The 23,708-nt window shown below is 42.5% G+C and overlaps 1 protein-coding gene across 1 annotated transcript; it reads left to right on the top strand.

The window, feature by feature from the left end:
- The first annotated feature begins 57 nt into the window (after positions 1-57).
- Positions 58-19,081, top strand: LOC120065054 (hepatocyte growth factor-like protein). Its single transcript, XM_039015722.1, has 18 exons — positions 58-377; positions 2,483-2,627; positions 2,772-2,887; positions 3,044-3,158; positions 4,910-5,046; positions 5,638-5,758; positions 5,966-6,084; positions 6,203-6,374; positions 6,752-6,882; positions 6,999-7,101; positions 9,304-9,440; positions 10,460-10,492; positions 10,704-10,818; positions 16,879-16,956; positions 17,154-17,300; positions 17,508-17,614; positions 18,347-18,489; positions 18,699-19,081. Exons 1-18 carry the CDS (start codon positions 323-325, stop codon positions 18,858-18,860), a joined length of 2,136 nt encoding a protein of 711 aa, XP_038871650.1. The 5' UTR covers positions 58-322; the 3' UTR covers positions 18,861-19,081.
- Positions 19,082-23,708: the final 4,627 nt, after the last annotated feature.

The raw sequence follows: 23,708 nt of genomic DNA, 5'->3' as shown, positions 1-23,708 counted from the left end.
TTCATTAATGATTCATGTACTTCGTTGTCTTTTTGGGGTAAGCGCCTCTGTTTGATTAAGCTTTTCAATGTTCACGTGTGGGTGGACGGGATGCAGTCATTACATTCACACTTATTTTGTAACTCTGGCTTTTCCCGTCCAACAAACACCACAATATATATATTTTTTATAGGCTTCTTAATTTTTCACCTTGCTCTAGTCTAGCCTAATCAATTTCGTAAAAACACGCCAGCCAGAGGAACTCCAGAATTGTCAAAAACATTATTAAGTCCTTGGATCTGCTTCCATCCAGCACTGGTCTGTCTTATTCTCTTCTGTAACCATGAAACTCATTATTTCCTGTGTTCTCCTGGCATTTTGGAGGGGATTGGTCAGTGGTAAGAAAAATAACATATTTATTTATTTTGTTTTGATATGTTTTGTTTGTTTTTTGTTATTCTATTTGTGATTCTATTTCGGATTCATGTGCCGATTGGGTACCTACATTCATTTAATAATGCAACTGGGATTGGTTTATTGATTTGATGTTGTTGAGTTGATGTGCCCTTTTTGTTGGTTGTACATTGTATTCCTGGGTCAGCTCAGTTTACACTACATAAGTGACTGCAGTTTTTCTACATATACATATCATGTATGAATCTAATCGTGTATAAATCTGTCATTTTACTAATTACAGTCTGTCAAAAATGTGATTCTGTCAGTTAAGTGTTTTGATAGAGACACTTGTCCATTCGTGTAAGCTTCACAAAAAATGGTGTGGTGGTCCAAAGGTCTTATTGTGCTCAGTCAGACCCATGCCCAAATGTTGTTCAGCAGAAAGCTCACAAACAGAGAGCTGGATGCTCAGTACATGACGTACTGTTTGTTAATAGTTCAGTAGATAGGCCTACCAAAGGACGTATTACATGGGATCTTAAGTTAGAACTTCGAACCAAAACCCTTCTGAAAATACCCATTTTTAACACTCCAGTAATATAGTGGTTAGATATAATGATACACTACATGACCAAAAGTGCTCGTCGAACATTTCATTTCAAAATCATGGGCATTAATATGGAGTTGGTCCCCCCCTTTGCTGCTATAACAGCCTCCACTCTTCTGGGAAGGCTTTCCACTAGATGTTGGAACATTGCTGCAGGGACTTGCTTCCATTCAGCCACATGAGCATTAGTGAGGTCGGGCACTGATGTTGGGCGATTAGGCCTGGCTCGCAGTCGGCGTTCCAATTCATCCCAAAGGTGTTCGATGTGATTGAGGTCAGGGCTCTGTGCAGGCCAGTCAAGTTTTTCCTCACCGATCTCAACAAAGCATTTCTGTTTGGACCTCGCTTTGTGCACGGGAGCATTGTCATGCTGAACCAGGAAAGGGCCTTCCTCAAACTGTTGCCACTTTAGTTGGAAGCACAAAATCATCTAGAATGCCATTGTTAAGGGGGGAACTAAGGGGCCTAGTTCAAACCATTAAAAATAGACCCAGACCGTTATTCCTCCTCCACCTGTCACGCTCGTCTGAATGAATGGACCAAGGCGCAGCGTACTTAGAGTTCCACATGTTTAATAAATATGAAACTCACCAAAAACAATACAGAAGAAAAACGAAACGTGACGTTCTGGGCTGCTCACAGGCAGCTACACAAAAACAAGATCCCACAAACAACAGGTGGGAAAAGGCTGCCTAAATATGATCCCCAATCTGAGACAACGATAGACAGCTGTCTCTGATTGGGAACCATACCAGGCCAACAAAGAAATAGAAAACATAGATTGCCCACCCTAGTCACACCCTGAACTAACCAAATAGAGAATTAAAAGGATCTCTAAGGTCAGGGCGTGACACCACCAAACTTTACAGTTGGCACTAAGCATTGGGGCAGATAGCGGTTGATAAACCCAGATTCGTCCATCGCTGCCAGATGGTGAAGTGTGATTCATCACTCCAGAGAACGTGTTTCCACTGCTCCAGAGTCCAATGGCAGCGAGCTTTACACCATTCAAGCCAACATTTGATATTGCGTATGGTGATCTTAGGCTTCTGTGCGGCAGCTCGGTCATTTAAACCCATTTCATGAAGCTCCCGACGAACAGTTCTTGTGCTGACGTTGCTTCCAGAGCCAGTTTAGAACTTGATCGTGAGTGTTGCAACCGAGGACAGACGATTTTTACCCGATACGAGCTTCAGCACTCGGCGGTCCCGTTCTGTGAGCGTGTGTGGCCTACCACTTTGCGGCTGAGGCGTTGTTGCTCCTAGACATTTCCACTTCACAATAACAACACTTACAGTTGACCGGGGCAGCTCTAGCAGGGTAGAAATTTGACAAACTGACTTGTTGGAAAGGTGGCATCCTGTGTGCTCGATTTTATACACCTGTCAGCAACAGGTGTGGCTGAAATAGCTGAATCCACTAATTTGAAGGGGTGTCCACATACTTTTATATAGTGTAAGCCTCCAGACCTTAGGACTGTGTGTTTGTATTTGGCCATAGGGTCCCGCAGTCCTCTGAATGACTTCCAGCGTTCTGAGGGAAGGGAGCTGGTTCCTACCTCCTGGAACTCTGCACGCGTGCTGATACTGCCAGGGCTGACGCTGGAGGACTGTGCCAGACGCTGTTCACACACACTGGACTGCAGGTACCCCGGAGGGTTGTATGACCTTAGTACATCACCTAGCAATCTTAGCGGATAAGGTGTTGGACTAACAGGTTTGAGTGCCAGTCAGACTACCCCCAAATTTATAAAAAAAACACAAATTAACTTGAAAACTCCTTTCATTAGAGCCTTCAACTACGAGACGCGCCGCTCCATCACCTGTAAACAGCTGCCATGGGTGGAGGATGGCAGCAACGCAGAGGTCAAGAGGAACGTCAACTGTGACCTGTATGAGAAGAAGGGTAAGCTTTGGGGTCAAAGTGAGGTCATGTTCTCTGTCATTTATGTTCTAAGTGAATTGATGTCATTTTGTATAACGCTACGAAATGAGTCGTGTTGTGTCAGCAGCACGCTGTGATTTTTGTTTGAAAGGGCAGATGTTTTTCTTCCATGTGCAGTGTACGTAAGGAAGTGCATTGTGGGTAAAGGAGAAGACTATCGAGGCAAGGTGTTCACAACGAAAAATGGCCATACTTGTCAACAGTGGTGGTCTAAGTTCCCACACGATCACAGGTAAGATCATCCCGTTGATTTATGGGAGTAGTAGTTTGAAAAACAGACAGGAAAACGCCGCACACTGCTGCTCATGCTCCCAGGTGATATTTATTAACAACGTTTTGACCCTTAGGTCTTCATCAGGCATTCATATCCCAAGTGGGGGTGTAAGGTCCTATATATAGGGGCAGTACTCAGTGACATCACTTCCTGAAACAGGAGGTAAAGAAAATATATAACATAGTTTCACAATATTACCATTCAATGTATCAAAATATATGATCATACACAGGGAATGGGATCAATATTTACAGTAATATATATACACATACAGTATTCAATTAGCATACTTTTTTTTTTATTAACACAATTTAGACTATAAAAACGCTTTCAAGTCAAACTCCTCATTAAGGCCAAGAGGATCTGTGGATCCAGACAGATTCCCTTTGAAGAAGTTTCCTCTCAATGTCCCCTCCCCTGTGTGACATGTTGACCATTTCTATTCCTATGTATCTCAGAGAGCTAATAGGATGTCCAGCTTGTACAAAAAAAAACAGCAACCGGATTTCTTGTCTCACCTGTCCGTATATTGCTGCGGTGCTCACTGATCCGTGTCTTAAGGCTTCTATGGGTTTTCCCTATGAAAGACAGACCACAAGGACATTTCAACATGTAAATAACATTTGCGGACATGCAGGTAAAATGATCTTAAATTTTGTCCTGTGCAGGGGTGGGTAAATGAGTTGCATTTATACGTGAAGCTGCATTGAGCACATTGACCACATTTGTAATTACCCTCCGTAAGTTTCCCTTTTCTCTGGTGGGTAATCAGATTTAACTACAATGTCTCTCACGTTTGAGGGGTCTTTAAAAAACAATACGTGGGGGATGTTTAAAAATGGGTTTCAATTGTGGGTCAGTATCAATAATGTACCAGTGCTTCCTGATAATGATCTTATATGCCTTCCCCAATGGTGAGTATCGGGTGAAGCATGATAGGACATGTTCTGCTTTTTCTTCTTTTTCTTTTTCTGGTTGAAGGCTTTCCAACTGTGTTAGTCCTTCAAAACGATCATTGGCATGTTTTACCCAATTGTCTTCGTACCCCCTTTCCTTAAACCTTTGTGTGAGGTCCGTGGTCTGTTTCTAATAAGAGGCATCAGAGCTGCATATTCTTCTGATACGACTGAATTGACTTCTAGGGAGACTTTTAATGTGGACGTGGATGAAAGCTGTCACCTCTAAGGAGGGTATTCTTGTCCTCAGGTTTCCTAAAGAGATCTGTAGAGAGGGAGGTTTTGTCATTAATAACCATCACGTCAAGAAAACTGATTTGTGATAGGTCATAGTTAATGGTGAAGTGAAGGTGTTCATTCATTGAGTTTAGATAAGCACGGAATTCTAAAAGTTCTTCCTGGGTGCCTGTATAGATCACCAAAATGCCATCCAAATATCTCAGAATTGGGAGAATATTGGAGAGAAAGGGGTTAAGGTCTGGATTCAGCACCACCTGTTTTTCAAACATTCCTAGCTATAGGTTAGCATAATGAGGAGCCTTAGTGCTCCCCATCGCTGTCCCTTTGGTCTGGAGGAAAGAGTCTCCTCTGAAGAGAAAATAGTTGGAGGTTAGTACCAGTTCAGCCAAGTCCACAATATAACTGGTGCTGGGTAGAGCATTAGTAGTAGTTTGGAAACCATGACCCAAAGCAAAATCTAATAAGATATGTCTCTGTCTCTCACACATATTCTGTTTCTATACCTTGTCATAGATGGACACCCACAGCCACTAATGGTTTGGAGCTGAACTACTGCAGGAACCCAGATAGGGACCGCATCGGGCCGTGGTGCTACACCAATGATCCAGAACGGCGCTATGAGAGCTGCAATATCCCCCACTGCAAAGATGGTACATCAATCAATCAAATGTGTTTATAAAGCCCTTTTCACATCAGCCGATGTCACAAAGTGCTATACAGAAACCCAGCCTAAAACCCCAAACAGCAAGCAATGCAGATGTAGAAGCACGGTGGCTAGGGAAAACTCCCTAGAAAGGCAGGGGCCTAGGAAGACACCTAGAGAGGAACCAGGGTCTGAGGGGTGGCCAGTACTCTTCTGACTGTGCCATGTGGAGATTATAGCAGTACATGGCCAAGATGTTCAAATGTTCATAGATGACCAGCAGGGTCAAATAATAATAATCACAGTGCTTGTAGAGGGTTCAACAGATCAGCACCTCAGGAGTAAATGTCAGTTGGCTTTTCATTGCCGAGCATTCAGAGTTAGAGACAGCAGGTGTGGTAGAGAGAGAGATTCTGCACATCCCATTCTGTTCAACATTCCAGTGGTTGAAGGATTGCAATTGCAAATGTTTCTAAAGATAATGTAATAACACTATGTGTAAATGATTGATTGTGGTGTATGTGTTGTCTTTGATCATAGAGAACATCACTGTCGAAAAGTGTTGCCACAGACTGTATGTGTTTGGGTTTGTGCACAGAGGTGTGTATCACATGTAACGGGGAAGACTACAGGGGCCAGGTTGACCACACAGTGAGTGGCAGAGAGTGTCAACGTTGGGACCAGCAGTACCCACAACAACACATCTACCAGCCTGAGAAGTATGTCTGTCTACCCACCGCTGTAATCATTACCACTACCACTCCACTCTTTTACATACAGTTTGTTGTAGGCCTACATGCCTTTGTATCCTGTCAGCATTACTTCTCTCTAATCAATATGTTGTACTGTAACAGAGTAGAAAACAATCAATATTTCCAAGGTAATGAGAAGTTCCTAACATGGAATCCTGTACATGTGCGTTCCAGGTATCCAGATAAGAGCTTGGATGATAACTACTGCCGTAACCCAGACTCCTCCCCTGTTCCCTGGTGCTACACCACAGACCCTGATATGGAGAGAGAGAGTTGCCAGATCAGCAAGTGCCGTACGTCTGTCCCCTCATGCACCTTCCCTGTCCATTCCATTCACACGTTTCCATTTTTATAACAATGTAATACAATCTATATCACTCCTCATATGTCACGTCTCTCCTTTCGCTCTAGCTGCGGTTCCAAAGAGACACCTCCGGTCCAGCTACACCACAAACTGTTTCCGTGGTCGCGGGGAGGATTACCGCGGTAAAGTGAACGAGACGACCGGCGGTATTGCCTGTCAGCGGTGGGACGCCCAGTACCCTCACGAGCACCCCTTCTACCCAAACACCTACGAATGCAAGTAAGCCAGAGGAACGGGCGAAAGAGGGATGGATGGATGAGAGGCGGGATTGATAGTTAAGAGGGATGAGCGGCGGAATGATGGTTAGTGGGTGGTGTGATGAGGATGGTGGAGTAAGGAGTGAAATTAGGGGTCTTGAGATGAGGGTCTACGTGAATGGCTGATCTTGGGTCTAGTTATTTATGTTCCTAAACACATATGCAGTTTAGTCATAGCAGACGCTTATCCAGAGTCAGTATCATACATCCAACATTTACCCATGAATGATTGTCCCTGTGTTATTTTGACCTACAGTATTAGCTGTTTTATCCATAAATCCCTGTGTTATTGTGTGCTATACATATTGGTTATACTAATTGCTATACCATTGCTCCCAGGGGCTTGGAGGAGAACTACTGTCGTAACCCAGATGGATCCGAGGCTCCCTGGTGCTTCACGTCTGTGCCTGAGATGAGGACGGCTCTCTGCTTGCATATCAAACGCTGTGCAGACGACATCGAAGCTGAGGGTACACTGCTCTCTGCTGTTTCAATGGCAACAATGCACTCGCAATGCAATCTGGGGTCCTCAAACACAAGCCTACTTGATAACTCACAGAAGGGTTTTCTTTTCCCCGCACCCCAGATTGCTACCATGAAAATGGTAAAAACTACAGGGGTGTGGTCCGAAAGACGCGGAAGGGCGTCACCTGCCAGAAGTGGAGTGTCAACATGCCTCACAAAACAAAGTATCAAAAATAACCAGTAGATTCTAAAATTAAATGTATCATGAATTTGGCAGGTATGTTTGGTGTTGTCAAAGATTTAATACATATGTATGTATATATATACAGTACCAGTCAAAAGTTTGGACACACCTACTCATTCAAGGATTTTTCTTTATTTTTTTACTATTTTCTACATTGTAGAATAATAGTGAAGACATCAATACTATGAAATAACACATGGAATAATGTAGTAACCAAAAGAGTGTTAAACAAATCATCAATATATGTTATATTTGAGATTCTTCAAAGTAGCCACCCTTTGCCTTGGTGACAGCTTTGCACACTCTTGGCATTCTCTCAACCAGCTTCACCTGGAATTATTTTCCAACAGTCTTGAAGGAGTTCCCACATATGCTGAGCACTTGTTGGCTGCTTTTCCTTCTCTCTGCAGTCCAACTCATCCCAAACCATCTCATTTGGGTTGAGGTCGGATGATTGAGGAGATCAGGTCATCTGATGCAGCACTCCATCCCTCTCCTTCTTGGTCAAATAGCCCTTACATAACCTGGAGGTGTGTTGTGTCATTGTCCTATTAAAAAACAAATGATAGTCCCACTAAGCCCAAACCAGATGGGATGGCATATCGCTGCAGAATGCTGTGGTAGCCATGCTTGTTAAGTGTGCCTTGAATTCTAAATAAATCACAGACAGTGTCACCAGCAAAGCACCCCCACTGTCACACCCTGATCTGTTTCACCTGTCTTTGTGCTTATCTCCACCCCCCTCCAGGTGTCGTCAATCTTCCCCATTATCCCCAGGGTATTTATACCTGTATTCTCTGTTTGTCTGTTTCCAGTTCGTTTTGTTTCGTGAAACCTACCAGCGTTTTTCCCCTTGCTCCTGTCTGTTCTAGTTCCTGTTTTCTAGTTTTTCCCGGTTTTGACCTTTCTGCCTGCCCTGACCCTGAGCCTGCCTGCCGTTCTGTACCTTGCCACACCACACTGGATTATTGACCCCTGCCTGCTCTGACCCTGAGACTGCCTGCCATTCTGGACTTTTTGCACCCTATCTGGATTACTGACCTCTGCCTGCCCCTGTCGTTTTGCCTGCCCCTGTACTAGTATCTGCATCTGGGTCTTACCTAAAACGTGATACCCACACCATCATACCTCCTCCTCCATGCTGCACGGTGGGAACTACACATGCGGAGATCATCCGTTCACCTACACTGCGTCTCACAAAGACACGGAGGTTGGAACCAAAAATCTCATATCTGGCCTCCAGACTAAAGGACAGATTTCCACCGGTCTAATGTCCATTGCTCGTGTTTCTTGGCCCAAGCAAGTCTCTTCTTCTTATTGGTGTCTGTTAGTAGTGGTTTCTTTTCAGCAATTTGACCATGAAGGCCTGATTCAAACAGTTGATGTTGAGATGTGTCTGTTACTTGAACTCTGTGAATCATTTATTTGGGCTGCAATTTCTGAGGCTAGTAACTATAATGAACTTATCCTCTGCAGCAGAGGTAACTCTGGGTCTTCCTTTCCTGTGGCGGTCCTCATGAGAGCCAGTCTCATCATAGCGCTTGATCGTTTTTGCGATGCACTTGAAGAAACTTTAAAAGTTCTTGAAATTTCCTGGATTGACTGACCTTCATGTCTTAAAGAAATGATGGACTGTCGTTTCTCTTTGCTTATTTGAGCTGTTCTTGCCATAATATGGACTCTTTTACCAAATAGGGCTATCTTCTGTATAACACATCTACCTTGTCACAACACAACTGATTGTCTCAAACGCATTAAGGAAAGAAGTTCCACAAATGATCTTTTAACAAGGCACACCTATTAATTGAAATGCATTCCAGGTGTCTACCTCATGAAGCTGGTTGAGAGAATGCCAAGAGTGTGCAAAGCTGTCATCAAGGCAAAGGGTGGCTACTTTGAATAATCTAAAATATATTTTGATTTGTTTAACACTTTTCTAGTTACTACATAATTCCATATTTGATATTTCATAGTTTTGATGTCTTCACTATTATTCTACAATGTAGAAAATAGTCAAAATAAAGAAAAACCCTTGAATGAGTAGGTGTCCAGACTTTTGACTGGTACTGTGTGTGTATATATATATCTTTCAATGTATGGGATAGTAGCATGTGGGTGTAGAAGTGTCTACTGTGGCATGGGTAGGTAGGTTTAGTGCTTTTACTGTACTGTGGTTTTCCAGGATAAACCCAGGGACCCACCCTGAGGGCAACCTGACAGAGAACTACTGCCGGAACCCAGATGGGGACCAGCACGGACCCTGGTGCTACACCACTGACCCCAAAACAGAGTTTGACTACTGCGCCATCAAGCAGTGCGGTAAAGATTCCCATCCCCCCATACCTCTGTCCCCTCAGGCATTACATTCCCATCAAGCAGTGCGGTAAAGATTCCCATCCCCCCATACCTCTGTCCCCTCAGGCATTACATTCCCATCAAGCAGTGCGGTAAAGATTCCCATCCCCCCATACCTCTGTCCCCTCAGGCATTACATTCCCATCAAGCAGTGCGGTAAAGATTCCCATCCCCCCATACCTCTGTCCCCTCAGGCATTACATTCCCATCAAGCAGTGCGGTAAAGATTCCCATCCCCCCATACCTCTGTCCCCTCAGGCATTACATTCCCATCAAGCAGTGCGGTAAAGATTCCCATCCCCCCATACCTCTGTCCCCTCAGGCATTACATTCCCATCAAGCAGTGCGGTAAAGATTCCCATCCCCCCATACCTCTGTCCCCTCAGGCATTACATTCCCATCAAGCAGTGCGGTAAAGATTCCCATCCCCCCATACCTCTGTCCCCTCAGGCATTACATTCCTTTCTCCATATCTTTCTCTTGTTACTCCATCACTCATTGGCCGTATCCGAATACCCATACGTTCGTTCTACACAGTAGGCATTTTAGGTATGCGAAAATAGAACGTTTTATAGTATGATAGTATGATAATAAGCTGATAATGAGACAAGGGGACACGCTGTACCCAAATGAGCGAATGGCGGGAATCAACGCACTTGCGCATTAGCTGCCGCGTTATCAGGATGGGTGGGCCTAGTATGTTGATATTTGTTGCTTACTGCATTCATTTTTACTAAACAGTACATTCTAAATCGTATGTAGTATGATTAGTACACATTATGTCGTTTTAGTAAGTAGTAGGCAAGACAGATGTCGGACACCGCCAGTATATCTTATACTCTGTACTCTATCCTTCTAGGCCTAATGTTAATTTACTGACACTATAAAGATCTTTTCATACATTTTGCTCGAAGCACTAATCCCTCCTTGGCTGTTATTTCAAAATGATTAAAAAATGATTCTGCTTATTGTTGTTTGAACAGCTGGGGAGAAAGTGTCCATCATTGAGCCAGCCGGTGAGTTCCTAATGGAATATGCAACTATAATGAATAATAAGTGCTTCTTGGAAGTGGACCTGTGTACACAACTTTACTCACTAACTGAAGTCTGTGTGTGTGTGTGTGTGTGTGTGTGTGTGTGTGTGTGTGTGTGTGTGTGTGTGTGTGTGTGTGTGTGTGTGTGTGTGTGTGTGTGTGTGTGTGTGTGTGTGTGTGTGTGTGCACACAGAGAAAGTGGAGTTTAATGAGTGTGGGAAGAGAGATGATCGTTTCGTCAAGAGCATACTCCGTATTGTTGGTGGGCATCCTGGAAACTCTCCCTGGACAGTCAGCCTCAGAGACAGGTCAGTCTGAGTCTGGCAGTGTTAGCTCAGTGAGATTTACTCAGCAATAGAGACTCCAGCCTCAGTCTTCATAACCTCTCTGTCTCCCCTGTTAGAGACTAGTGTTCATGGCTTCCCTCTCTCAATTCAATTTCAATGTCAATGTAAGGGCTTTATTGGCATGGGAAACATATGTTAACATTGCCAAAGCAAGTGAAGTAAAAAAATAAACAAAAGTGAAATAAACAATCAAAATGAACAGTAAACGTTACACTCAAAAAAGTTCCAAAAGAATAAAGACATTTCAAATGTCATATTATGTGCAAAAGGTTAAAGTACAAAAGGGAAGATAAATAAACATAAATATGGGTTGTATTTCTGGTGTTTGTTCTTCAACAGGTCCCAAATCATGCTGCTGTGATGACACACTGTGGTATTTCACCCAATAGATATGAGAGTTTATCAAAATTGGGTTTGTCCTCTCTCTCTTTCTCTGTGTGTGTTAGAGCCAAGTCTTCATTACCCCACTCTCTCCTATATCTCTCTCTCAATTCAATTCAATAAATACTATATTGGCATGAATGGGAGAGCTGGTTTCAAGCGCAGAGCGCACCAGGTGTTTATTGAAAGGAACCTTAGGAGGAGGCAGGTAGCTGGGTCCAGGGGCAGGCAGAAGGTCATACACAGTAGGTCCACAAATGGCAACAGTACAGGCAGGGAATAGGCAAAAGGCGTTGTGAGTGAGGCAGGCAAAAACTATCATACGCGGGAGGTGAGAAGGACGGGGGAAAAAAACAGAGCGGCGAAAAAGTGTCTCAAAAACAAACGATACCTCACAGTGATGGGGTGCAAGGAACTTAACTAAATAGTGTGGGATGCTGACATGCAGGTGTGTGAACAGGTGATTAGAATTGGGATTGGGATCTGGAGAGTGAGCTGGGAAATGAGCTGTGTTCAGGGCATCTAAGTGTTTGGGAGTGTGAGTTGGACGCAGACATTACATTGTCAAAGCAATGTATATGAAGTATTACATAAATGAACAATATGTTTGACCAACAATAATAACATACAGTATACTGCATATACACAAAAACAATAATAATAAGACATTTTTAAAAAACTATTCTGAAATTAAATCTAGAAAGGCTCATGTGTATGATATCTCTTAAATGATGACAAGGCAGCACATAATCTGCAGCAAGATCTACGGTCTCAATGTTTTCTCCCAACATAATGCATATTTTCTCCTCATTCTCTACTTCACCCGACCCGCAGGGCTTACCTAGTCGTTCCTCTCTGGCCTTCCATGTTTTTCTATGGCATTCTGTCTCTATTGCCAGGCTATGGTTCATTGAGTCTGTTAATGTCTTCCATGGTTTGAATTCTTTGATTTTGATAAGGTGTTGTGCTAATTTGATATCTCTATTTAGAATTTGGTAACATTGAAGCTTGTGATTCAATTTAATTTCGTTTTGCCAATATTCTATATATTTTGGTTAGAGATTTCTACTTATTAGAATTGTGTTATTTGTGGTCAAATGGTTGAATTTAGCTGGTGCTTTTGGGCCAGTTGCTCTGAGGGTCACTCTTTGTGTTGCAGTCGTTGCATAAGAAAGGCTTGTGATGATAATATTCTGGATCACAGTGTGTTAGGTGAGTCCAGAATGTGGTGTCTTTTTTCTCAGTTATGAATGCTAGGGGAAATCTCCCAAGTTCTGTCCTACAGGCTAGGTTTGGGGCATTTCTGTGCACACCTAGAATATTTGAACAAAATTCCAGGTGAAACCTTTCGGTGGGGCTTTTATCCCATGATGTCCAATAATTTAAGGCAAGTGGGTTAAATTTATACAGGGTCTTTCTGATTGCAAAATATGCTCTGCATGCTTTATCTGTTAAGGACTTTATGGCCATGTCAAACCACCAAGGTAAATATAGTCGGTGGTGTGTTTCAGGATTGGTGGTGTGTTTCTAGGGTGAAATGGTACCTATTTTCCTGAGATCTGGCCTTTTCCTGAAAGATCATTACTTAGTTTTGTTCCATACTAATGGATAGTGTCCGGTCCTTACAATACTATTCTAGCAAGGACAGGCTTTGTTGTACCCCCTGTTCTGTTGGTGACAAGATTAGTAAGTCATTGGCATATAAAATACACTTTATTTATTTGTCTTCTAGGGTGAGTCCCAGAGATCTTGATTGATCTGTAGCCAGTTCATTTATATAAATATAGAATAAGGTTGGACTAATATTGTCACGGCTGTTGAAAGGAGAGGACCAAGGTGCAGCGTTGTGAGCGTACATTTTCTTTTATTAATCAAAATGACGCCGAACAAAACAATAAACACTTCAAAAACAAACCGTGAAGCTCAAAGGCTATGCCCTAAACAAAGTCAACTTCCCACAAACACAGGTGGAAAAAAGGGCTACCTAAGTATGATTCTCAATCAGAGACAACGATAGACAGCTGCCTCTGATTGAAAACCACACCCGGCCAAACACAAAGAAATACACAACATAGAACATAGAACATAGAGTACCCACCCCAACTCACGCCCACACCAAACCAAAATAGAGACATAAAAAGGATCTCTAAGGTCAGGGCGTGACAAATATTGCAACCTTGTCTTACTACTCTGTCCTGACTAAAGAATTGTGTTCTTTTGTTGTCAACTTTTATTTTCCTTATAGATCACATTTATTTTATTTATTTAACCGATATTTAACTAGGCAAGTCAGTTAAGAACAAATTCTTATTTACAATGACGGCCTACCCCGGCCAAACCCGGGCGATGCTGGGCCAATTCCCTCTAAATATATGTAGTTTGGTTATTTACCAGTTCTAGCATTTAAATCCCCCATTAACAGAAATTTACCTAGTGACTCAAAATGAATTATACCAGAATAGAGACTCTGAAAACAATATTTGTTATAATATTGAAAGTCAGACATATACATTGCACAGGCATATACATTGCACACATGTAAAGGTCACTATCTGAGTCAACAATAAAAAATATATTTTTAGCCAACTGTATGTTTTTCCTTTCCTCTCTTTAAACCAGATTATAATCCCTCTTGAGTCTCTGCCACATTTTACATGTGGATGTTTCACTGACGGTAGGCCTGGAGTAAACTCCCTGTCATTTTTGGGAGAGGATGTTTCTCTTCGACTCCATGTCTCTAGAAGTATAATAATGTCTGAACTATGTACAATGTCTACGATGTACTTTGTGTCTGTACTTTTCACAACCAAATGTTTAATAAGAGCACGAACCCTGAATGTTATATATTCACTGCATTTGGAAAGTATTTAAAAAATATATTTTCAACTTTTTTATTTAACCTTTATTTAACTAGGCAAGTCAGTTAAGAACAAATTCTTATTTAGAATGACGGCGTACCCCGGCCAAACCCGGATGACGCTGGGCCAATTGTGCGCCGCCTATGGGACTCCCAATCACAGCCGGATGTGATACAGCCTGGAATCGAACCAGGGACTGTAGTGACGTCTCTTGCACTGAGATGCAGTGCCACTCGGGAGCCCAAAGTTGGTATTCAAACTCCTTCCCTTTTTCCACATTTTGTTACATTACAGCCTTATTATAAAATGGATTAAATAAAAAATGTTCCTCATAAATCTACACACAATACCCCATAATGACAAAGCAAAAACAAGTTTTTAGAAATGTTTGCAAATTTATTAACAATAAAATCAGAAATACCTTATTTACATAAGTATTCAGACCCTTTGTTATGAAATTGAGCTCTGGTGCATCCTGTTTCCATTGATCATCCTTGAGATGTTTCTACAACTTGATTGGAGTCCACCTGTGGTAAATTCAATTGATTGGACATGATTTGGATAGGAACACACCTGTCTATATATATAAAAAAACAAGCCATGAGGTCGAAGGAATTGTCCGTAGAGCTCCGAGACAGGATTGTGTCGAGGCACAGATCTGGGGAAGGGTACGAAAAAATTTCTGCAGCATTGAAGGTCCCAAGAACACTGTGGAACCACCAAGACTCTTCCTAGAGCTGGCTGCCTGGCCAAACTGAGCAATCGAGGGAGAATGGCCTTGGTCAGGGAGGTGACCAAGAACCCAATGGTCACTCTGACAGAGCTCCAGAGTTCCTCTGTGGAGATGGGAGAAACTTCCAGAAGGACAACCATCTCTGCAGCACTCCACGAATCAGGCCTTTATGAGAGAGTGGCCAGATGGAAGCCACACCTCAGTAAAAGGCACACGATAACCTGCTTTGAGTTTGCCAAAAAACACTTAAAGGACTCTCTGACCGTGAGAAACAAGATTCTCCTATCTGATGAAACCAAGATTGAACTCTTTGGCCTGAATTAGGGCTGTGGCGGTCACAAAATTTGGTCAGCTGGTGATTGTCAAGCAAATAACATTCGGTCTCACGGTAATTGACCGTCAGTTAACATAAACACATTTAGCATCTCCTGGCTTCCACGCATAGCCTACAAGTCACTGATGCAGACCTTAGGAACATATAAATTTTTTAAAAATCTAATAAATCCATGTAATATCGCCTACACCTTCACAATAAATCCATTATTTATTTTAGACAGGTCTAAAGAAGCATGATATGAAGAAAATGTAGTCTATTGCAGAAGAACAGAATAACATACTCTGAGTTGTCCTTATGTTAGGCCCTGATCTGGCTATGCCAAAAGGCTGTGGGCTACACTAGTTCATTTAGCAGACAAGATTTGCTTAGAATTCCATGGCATTATTTTATAGTAAAAAGAATACAATTGAACAAAGCTGAATAAAATAGAAAGGATATTTTCTCCAAATTATTTGAGGGAGTGACACATACTGTGTTGAGCGGTTAACAAAGCAATAGGTATTCCTATATGCTTAATTTACAGTTATTAATGTAACTTTAGTTGTTCTACAAACTTTGGGCTATATGTTTGGACTTTAATACATTGTAAGGCTGCATTGTGCTACTCTAATGAGGATTTGAAAAACGTTGCATGAAAGGCATGAGCTCTGCTTTGTTTTTTGTGCAGGCTGATCACACTACATCAGTCACTCATTCACAATTTGACAAGCACTTGATAATGCCTAAAATTTCACGCCCGCCGTAATGCACCCTAATAGAATCCATTCTATTTGCATTGATGTCAGAGTGATTAGAGGAACAATAGAGTGCTGAGTACCAGACAGTTAGCAAGTTTGGTAGGCTACTAATAACCATCAGCAGCATCAGAGCTTGTAGAAGCCTAATTACCGTGTCTAAACGGTCACGTGGAATTTGACTGCCTTCATGACTCTTGACCGCCGGCGGTAATACGGTCACCGCAACAGCCCTAGCCTGAATGTCAAGCGTCACGTCTGGAGGAAACCTGGCACCCTCCCTACGGTGAAGCATGGTGGTGGCAGCATCATGCTGTGGGGATGTTTTTCAGCGACAGTGACTGGGAGACTAGTCAAAACATTAAAAAATATATATTTCTCGCTTATTATCTATGCTACATAGCCGATGCCGATGCCTTTTTACTGCAACAGCATCCCAGAAAACAAAAATCATCAGTTCATTTTCTTCTTCTTCAATTAAAAAGAAAAGTAGTACAAGTAGCAAAATGTAAAATAGTTCTCAGAAATTTGATAGCCTTTTCTTTTTTAGCTATTAGCTCTTAGCTATAGCTAGCTTGAAAAAAAACAATTGATTGTTTGCTCTCACTCCCTCCCTGTTATTCTCCAGTATTTATAACCTCCCTCTCTTTCCCTGTTAGAGCCCAGTCCTCATAATCTCTCTCTCTCTCTTTCTCTTTCTCTCTCTTTCTCTCTCTTTCTTTCTCTTTCTCTTTCTCTTTCTCTTTCTCTTTCTCTTTCTCTCCTCATCTCATCTCATCTGCTCTGCTCTCTCTGTTATTCTCCGGTCTTTATAACCTCTCTCTATCTCTCCCCCTGTTAGAGCCAAGTCTTCATGACCCCTCAATCTCCCTGTTAGGGCCCAGTCTTCATAACATCACTCTTTCTCTCCCTCCCTCCCTCCCTCCTTCCCTCCCTGTTAGACCCTAGTCTTCATAACCCTTATCTCCTTGTGTGCAGGAAAGGAAACCATTTCTGTGGAGGCTCCCTGGTTAGCTCCAAATGGGTGATCAGCACTAAGCAGTGTTTCTCCTCTTGGTATGATTTCTGGTGTATTATTTCTCATGACTTAATTATCAAGTATTGATATCATGTTGTTGTTTTTTTAAACACAGTAAAAGGAAAAACTGTCAAACCCAAAAGACCCAGATCTAGACTCGAAAAAAATAAAAAATAATTGTAAATCCCTTGAATAGGTTGGAGATTGTTGGTCAGTATGTGTTCTCTATGTGCAGTTATGTGGACCTTCCAGGGTACTCCGCCATGATGGGGACATTGTTCCGCAACCCCAGTGAAGGAGAGCCCGACCGACAGACTATCCCTCTCACCAAGATCGTCTGTGGACCCTCAGAGTCCCAGCTGGTCATGCTACAACTGGAATAGTGCGTACACACACGGACACACGCACACAGGGACGCACACACATGCACAAACCACGTATTTCCCTGCACATCTTTTATTATACTTCTTGTTTTTTTTACAGTTCACCAGTAACCTAACAATAGTATCCTACAACTAGTCCACGCCGTATGATTTAACAGCAACCCCATTCTGCTCAGGCTGATGCTCTTCCTCATCCTCTTCCTCAGCTCAGCCCAGTTTAACGAGCGTGTGTCTCAGATCTGCCTGCCTCCTGAACGCTACATAGTTCAAAACGGAACCTACTGCGAGATCGCAGGCTGGGGGGAAACTAAAGGTAAAGGAGAGCTATGCTCATAATTGTAACACCACAATATAATTTAGTCACATTCCTCCATATTCATCTTCATCCTTCCTTTTACAGATGTAGGGTCTTCATTGGATCACCCTGTATGAGGAGAACCTTCCTGCAATGCAGGAGATCTAAAACGTGTAGGGAATTTTGAGGTTTAAAAAGGCTTTTGAAGTTTGTAATTTCAAAATTTCAGACTTGATTTTCACTTACGAAAAATCTGTCAGCCCATTCAAAAATGTCCATGAATTATAATCCACATAATAATTCAGATTTCCTGTTGCTGCATGATTATTTTCCTGCTGTAGCAAACTGGCTCAAAATTAAGATCCAACATCTGTATTACCCTCATCTGCATATTTTTTCCTGTTGTACTCTTTATACCTTTCCTTCATAATGTCCTTTATATATCACCATCCTATGGCTGCATTACGACCAGGGCCCTGAGTTGTCCCAGGTCAGATGATGTGGTCAGGAAAACCTAGGACCCTAATGTATGACATAATGTTTCTTTAGGTATCTAATGCTGCCCTTGAAGTAGTATCTGTTTTACTAATGTGTCATGTAAATGAGACAGCTTTTCAGATCCTGGACCAACAGATGGTGTTGTTATTTCCAGTATTACTCCGCATATGCCCACCTCTCTCTCATTATCTCATTTTCTCCCCCCCCCCCCCCCCCCCCCTTCCTCTTTTACTGTTTCTTTCACTTTCTCAGGCACTTCTACAGATGACTCCGTGCTCAATGTGGCTCAAATACCAGTTATAAGCAACAAGGACTGTAACAAATACTTTCGGGGTCGTGTTCGGGAGAACGAGATGTGCACCAACTCCTTCCAGGGTGGGGTGGGTGCCTGTGAGGTAGGTTTGGGTCGGGAGGATTTGTCTATGTGGAGTGGGGTTTATTTCTATGAGAGAGAATGGTGTGTTAGAATGAAACTATTTGATCTTTTAGGGAATTCATTCTGTGACGTACAGCCCAACGCAAACATATACGTTAAGTTACGATATGTCCTGTCACTGTGTGAGAATGATCTGACAGTGATATGTTATTTCCACTCGACCCCCAGAGAGACTACGGGGGTCCTCTGGCCTGTCAGAACAGTGACTGCTGGGTGCTGGAGGGAGTGATCATCCCCATGAGGCGCTGTGGACACCCAGGCCAGCCCAGCATCTTCATCCGCGTCTCTGTCTATGTGGACTGGATTAAGAAGGTCATGGAGATGGCTTAGTAATAGATACTCAGTATGTCACCAACCAGTGACTGGCCCTATGTTCTAATGGACAACTTTCACCCCTCTCCCCATAGCTCACAATCCACAACTGCCTAATTGTTATCCGTGACCATCTACATAGAATTTTTGCAATATCTGTCATTATGTCCATAATACTCTGTTGTTGTGTATTATTCTACATTCTTATGACAAAAATATAAGATGTAAATAACCCTGTTTTCCCTTGTCTGTAGTCTATGTGTAATCAAACCCATTATGAACCTTTTGGATCAGAACATAATATCCATAATAGCCCTGATCTTTTGTGGTGATTAGATTATTAGATTATCGGACATTACATATTGAACCTTGGCAGTGACCTCCGGGTGTCCTTGTGAAGCACATGCCTCCTTAACCTCATGCTTCCCAAAAGCACTCCCACACCCTTCACTAAAACTGCTGACCACCAAACCCTTCACTCCCCTCCCCCCAATCAAAATACCTTCTTTGCCCCCCAGCCTCTAAAGAAATCCCTCCGCTGCCTGTCTTTTGATGCCTGCCCCCACGTCCAAAGACATGCCTTTGTGCCTTATACAGAACTGAATGCGCTGCACATTCTTTCTGGTTCTATAGGAGGATTTTTGTAACTCGGTCCTGATGAGCCCACGGAATTCAGCTTAAATAAACCCCAAGATCAGAGTCCAACGGAATCTCAGACACACCAGCCTGCAGAGGGGCAGTCAACTAACTCTTTCTCTCTTTCTCTCAATTCAATTTCAATTCAATTCGATTTCAATCTAAGGGGCTTTATTGGCATGGAAAACATATGTTTACATTGCCAAAGCAAGTGAAATACATCATAAACAAAAGTGAAATAAACAATACAAATGTACAGTAAACATTACACATACATGCTCTCTCTTCCTCTCTCTAACACACGCACACTGACACACACACACTGACACACACACACACACACACACACACACTGACACACACACACACACACACACTGACACACACACACTTTAGCTTTCTTCTTATTACACGCAAACAAACGTAGACACTCACAAATCTGCATATCCACGTACAGTATTCACAAATACACACATACCCATTTACCCAAAGAACTAAAAGAGAATTGAACAGTACGCAGTACTTGTGTATTGTGGTTCAACAAATTACTACAACAAACGAGTGCTGGCTTTGGTCAGTTTCAGTGGCAGTTTGACAATTCATAGTGCTCACTTTCATGAAATTCTGTTTATAATAGATGACTAATCAAATACTTATATGACTGATGGTTCTCGTTTATAATGCAGATACGGGTTGACTAAATGGTTTATAAATGAGTAACAAAGTAGCACAAACGAATCTCCAGTCATGGCTTCTGCAGACTTTTTATACCATGGTGCAGAGAACTTTTCATTTCAATTGATCATATACATGTGAATAGGCCTACATCAGGTTGTTTTGCTTACAGACAAGCTTACAGACTTTTTTGGTCACATGGGTTTTTATTTTCTCTCAATGTGTTTTGTCTTCATAACTGGAGGTAATTCATTGTTATTCTCTGTAACCCATACTTTTTCACATGTATAAAGTACTGCATTTTCATTATGCAAATGAGTGTTTTAAGGAAGCATTGAAGATTTGCCATTCGTTTTCAATGTAGGCCTATTTGTAGAGAATTCTAGGACCTGCTGTATGTTCATGCTACTGTAAATGTATGATCTGCAGAATCTAGATCTAGCGTAGCCTATATGATGCCTACCACTCACATGTGGGTGGTCCACTGAGCAAGGGGCGTGTTCGACTGTTTCACCCCTCCTACCCCCACCGCTCTCCTGGAGCATGCTTTAATAGAGAAAGTATGCAATGTTCATATATGCTCCAGCTCCAACCCCCATCATACTTCAAATGGGGTATTCGTGACCAAACGAGGATACGGCAGACAAACGTAAGGGGATCACACACAAACAGAGTGAGATAGAGGAAAGGAGGGAGGGGAAGAGGGAGAGAAAGAAAGAGGGAGAGAAAGAAAGAGGGAAGAAAGAAAGGAGGCAGTGTCAGTTTATTCCAAGGTAAACTTTATTAAAGGCGACTGTCTGTAATATAAAGACATTTTAAGAATAATATACACACTGAATTGTAGGCTAAACTTTCCTACAATTCCATTGCGGTTTTTATTAAGTAGGCTAACAGCAAAACCAACTGGTGGGGGCAAGGTAGGTGAAACATTTATTTTACCTTTCCCATTGTTTCATTTTCTACAATAACATTGTTGCTATTTTGTCACTTTTCCGCCTGATGGATGGGTTACAATCGTGTACTCAGATCATTGAGATCAGATCAAGTAAAATGGTTACCCGCAAACAAACTGCTGTCATTCGATCTGGTTCGATATGATTTGCTCTCTCCCTGCATCATCTGTAGCTTGCTTTGAACACATGGCTTTCGCCTTTCGCACCGGTTGTAAGGTAAAATGAACGACTCCATACAGAATATGTAGGCCTAATAATTATGTAGAATTCATTAAATATCCTAATTAAACATTTATTGACGATGCCGTGTTGGACTACTAGGCTAGCTAAGCTATAACAGATGCAAATGAACTAAGAGTTGACTTTTGTCTGGCGTGATCTACCGTGCTTAATAGTCCTGCTCCGTTGGACACCATACCACTGCTCTAACCTATAGGCTATGTTATGGTGGTAAGTTGCGCCGTTTCGGTCAACTAGACCAAATTTGTTTAATATCCAAAGTGAAAGTTTAAAAGGAGGAGATGTGACAACTTGAATGAGGTCTGCTGCGGCATATTTTGGTCGTTTTAAAAGAATGCACAGAATGTGGTTTTATGGTTGCAATTACCGCCCATATGGAAAAGATACATTCAGTCCTTGTTCACTGCCAAAAAACGTAGTTAAACGAATCGTCTCCTGCTATGCAAAAGTATTTGTTCATATAGCCTACTTCACGTGTGTTTAGAAACATTGTAGCCTCCTCCTGCTGATAGACACAATTCCAGCTTCCTGCTTTGATGCAGCTGTTGGTAAAGAAGGCTGTAGTGTTAGCAATGCAACACAGAAGATAGGTCTTATTTTTGTTGCATTTTTTTGATTGGTCTGTGCATGAACCTTGAGGTTGAAATGTTGATTCTGCTCTACACTTTTCCATGGGATAATCAGTCAAAATGAACAACAGAATGAATTCATTAAGGAATGAAAGACAGAATAACTATTATTATTCAAATCAATTGCGTGTGTCATTTACTCTCTCTACTCTGCATTTAGAGTGTAAATTAGTTTTTAGTTATTAGTGAAATGAATAAAAGTAGCTACTCCGTGTAGCCGCAAAATATTTAGCACTGGATTTTTGCCTCCAATATCTGTATACAAAGTGCAGACAAGACTTGATTTGATTTGGAAGGTTATATTTGAGGCCTATCTGGGCTCAAGTGACGAGTACAAAGTAACTGAGAAGCCCATGTTGAAAGCACTATATACTCACATCCTCTTAATTAACAAATATGCAAACATGCACGCATATAGCCTATATATACAGCTACACAGACATGGACTACCAATGGTATCCAATAGGAACCGGTAGGGACTGGATACAGAATGGGTTAGATCTCAACATTGGATGGGATATTGAGTTGTGAATATCTTTGCTACTTATAGTTACTGCAGACTGAGCTCATGTATCCCCACGTATGCCAAACCCCTGTCTGTGTCCAGTGAACCTGTTATGGCCGTTGCCAAGGCTTATATTAAGCAGTTCTCACGCTTGCTCTGTGACTGCCTGCAGGACGAAAGCAGTGTGGTTTTACATTATAATTTTATGAGGTGCAGAGAGAAAGGGGGAAAAGCGTGTTTTTGTATTAACGTGTCCAGCACCCAGTCGCATTGGTACATATGTAACCGATGTGAAATGGCTAGCTAGTTAGCGGTGGTGCGCGCTAATAGCGTTTCAATCGGTGACGTCACTCGCGTTGAGACCTTGAAGTAGTGGTTCCCCTTGCTCTGCAAGGGCCACGGCTTTTGTGGAGCGATGGGTAACGATGCTTCGTGGGTGACTGTTGTTGATGTGTGCAGAGGGTCCCTGGTTCGCGCCCGGGTCGGGGCGAGGGGACGGACTAAAGTTAAACTGTTACATTGGTGCCGTGACCCGGATAACTGGTTGCTGCGGGAAAGGAGGAGGTCGAAAGGGGAGTGAATGTAACCGATGTGAAATGGCTAGCTAGTTAGCGGTGGTGCGCGCTAATAGCGTTTCAATCGGTGACGTCACTCGCTTTGAGTCCTTGAATTAGTGGTTCCCCTTGCTCTGCAAGGGCCGAGGCTTTTGTGGAGCGATGGGTAACGATGCTTCGTGGGTGACTGTTGTTGATGTGTGCAGAGGGTCCCTGGTTCGCGCCCGGGTCGGGGCGAGGGGACGGACTAAAGTTAAACTGTTACATTGGTGCCGTGACCCGGATAACTGGTTGCTGCGGGAAAGGAGGAGGTCGAAAGGGGGGTGAATGTAACCGATGTGAAATGGCTAGCTAGTTAGCGGTGGTGCGCGCTAATAGCGTTTCAATCGGTGACGTCACTCGCTTTGAGTCCTTGAATTAGTGGTTCCCCTTGCTCTGCAAGGGAAGCGGCTTTTGTAGAGCGATGGGTAACGATGCTTCGTGGGTGACTGTTGTTGATGTGTGCAGAGGGTCCCTGGTTCGCCTGGGTCGGGTCGGGGCGAGGGGACGGACTAAAATTAAACTGTTACACATACACAGATTATGCACGATGGTATGCACATGTATAGTATAAACTGTATACCTTTTCAGTAGACCTACTAGAAAAATGTTGTGCAACAGAGACTAGCTAACCT

The sequence above is a fragment of the Salvelinus namaycush genome, chromosome 20 (assembly GCF_016432855.1).
Source record: "Salvelinus namaycush isolate Seneca chromosome 20, SaNama_1.0, whole genome shotgun sequence".
Lineage (NCBI taxonomy): Eukaryota > Metazoa > Chordata > Actinopteri > Salmoniformes > Salmonidae > Salvelinus > Salvelinus namaycush.
The sequence above is the reverse complement of the archived record's forward strand: the minus strand, read 5'-3'. Positions and strand labels throughout refer to the sequence as shown.

Bases quoted from the DNA above. Each gene is read 5' to 3' on its own strand.
- LOC120065054 (XM_039015722.1), top strand. From the start codon at position 323: ATGAAACTCATTATTTCCTGTGTTCTCCTGGCATTTTGGAGGGGATTG. The intron at 378-2,482 runs GTAAGAAAAATA...ATTTGGCCATAG, and splicing joins TTGGAGGGGATTGGTCAGTG to GGTCCCGCAGTCCTCTGAAT. The intron at 18,490-18,698 runs GTAGGTTTGGGT...CTCGACCCCCAG, and splicing joins GTGGGGTGGGTGCCTGTGAG to AGAGACTACGGGGGTCCTCT.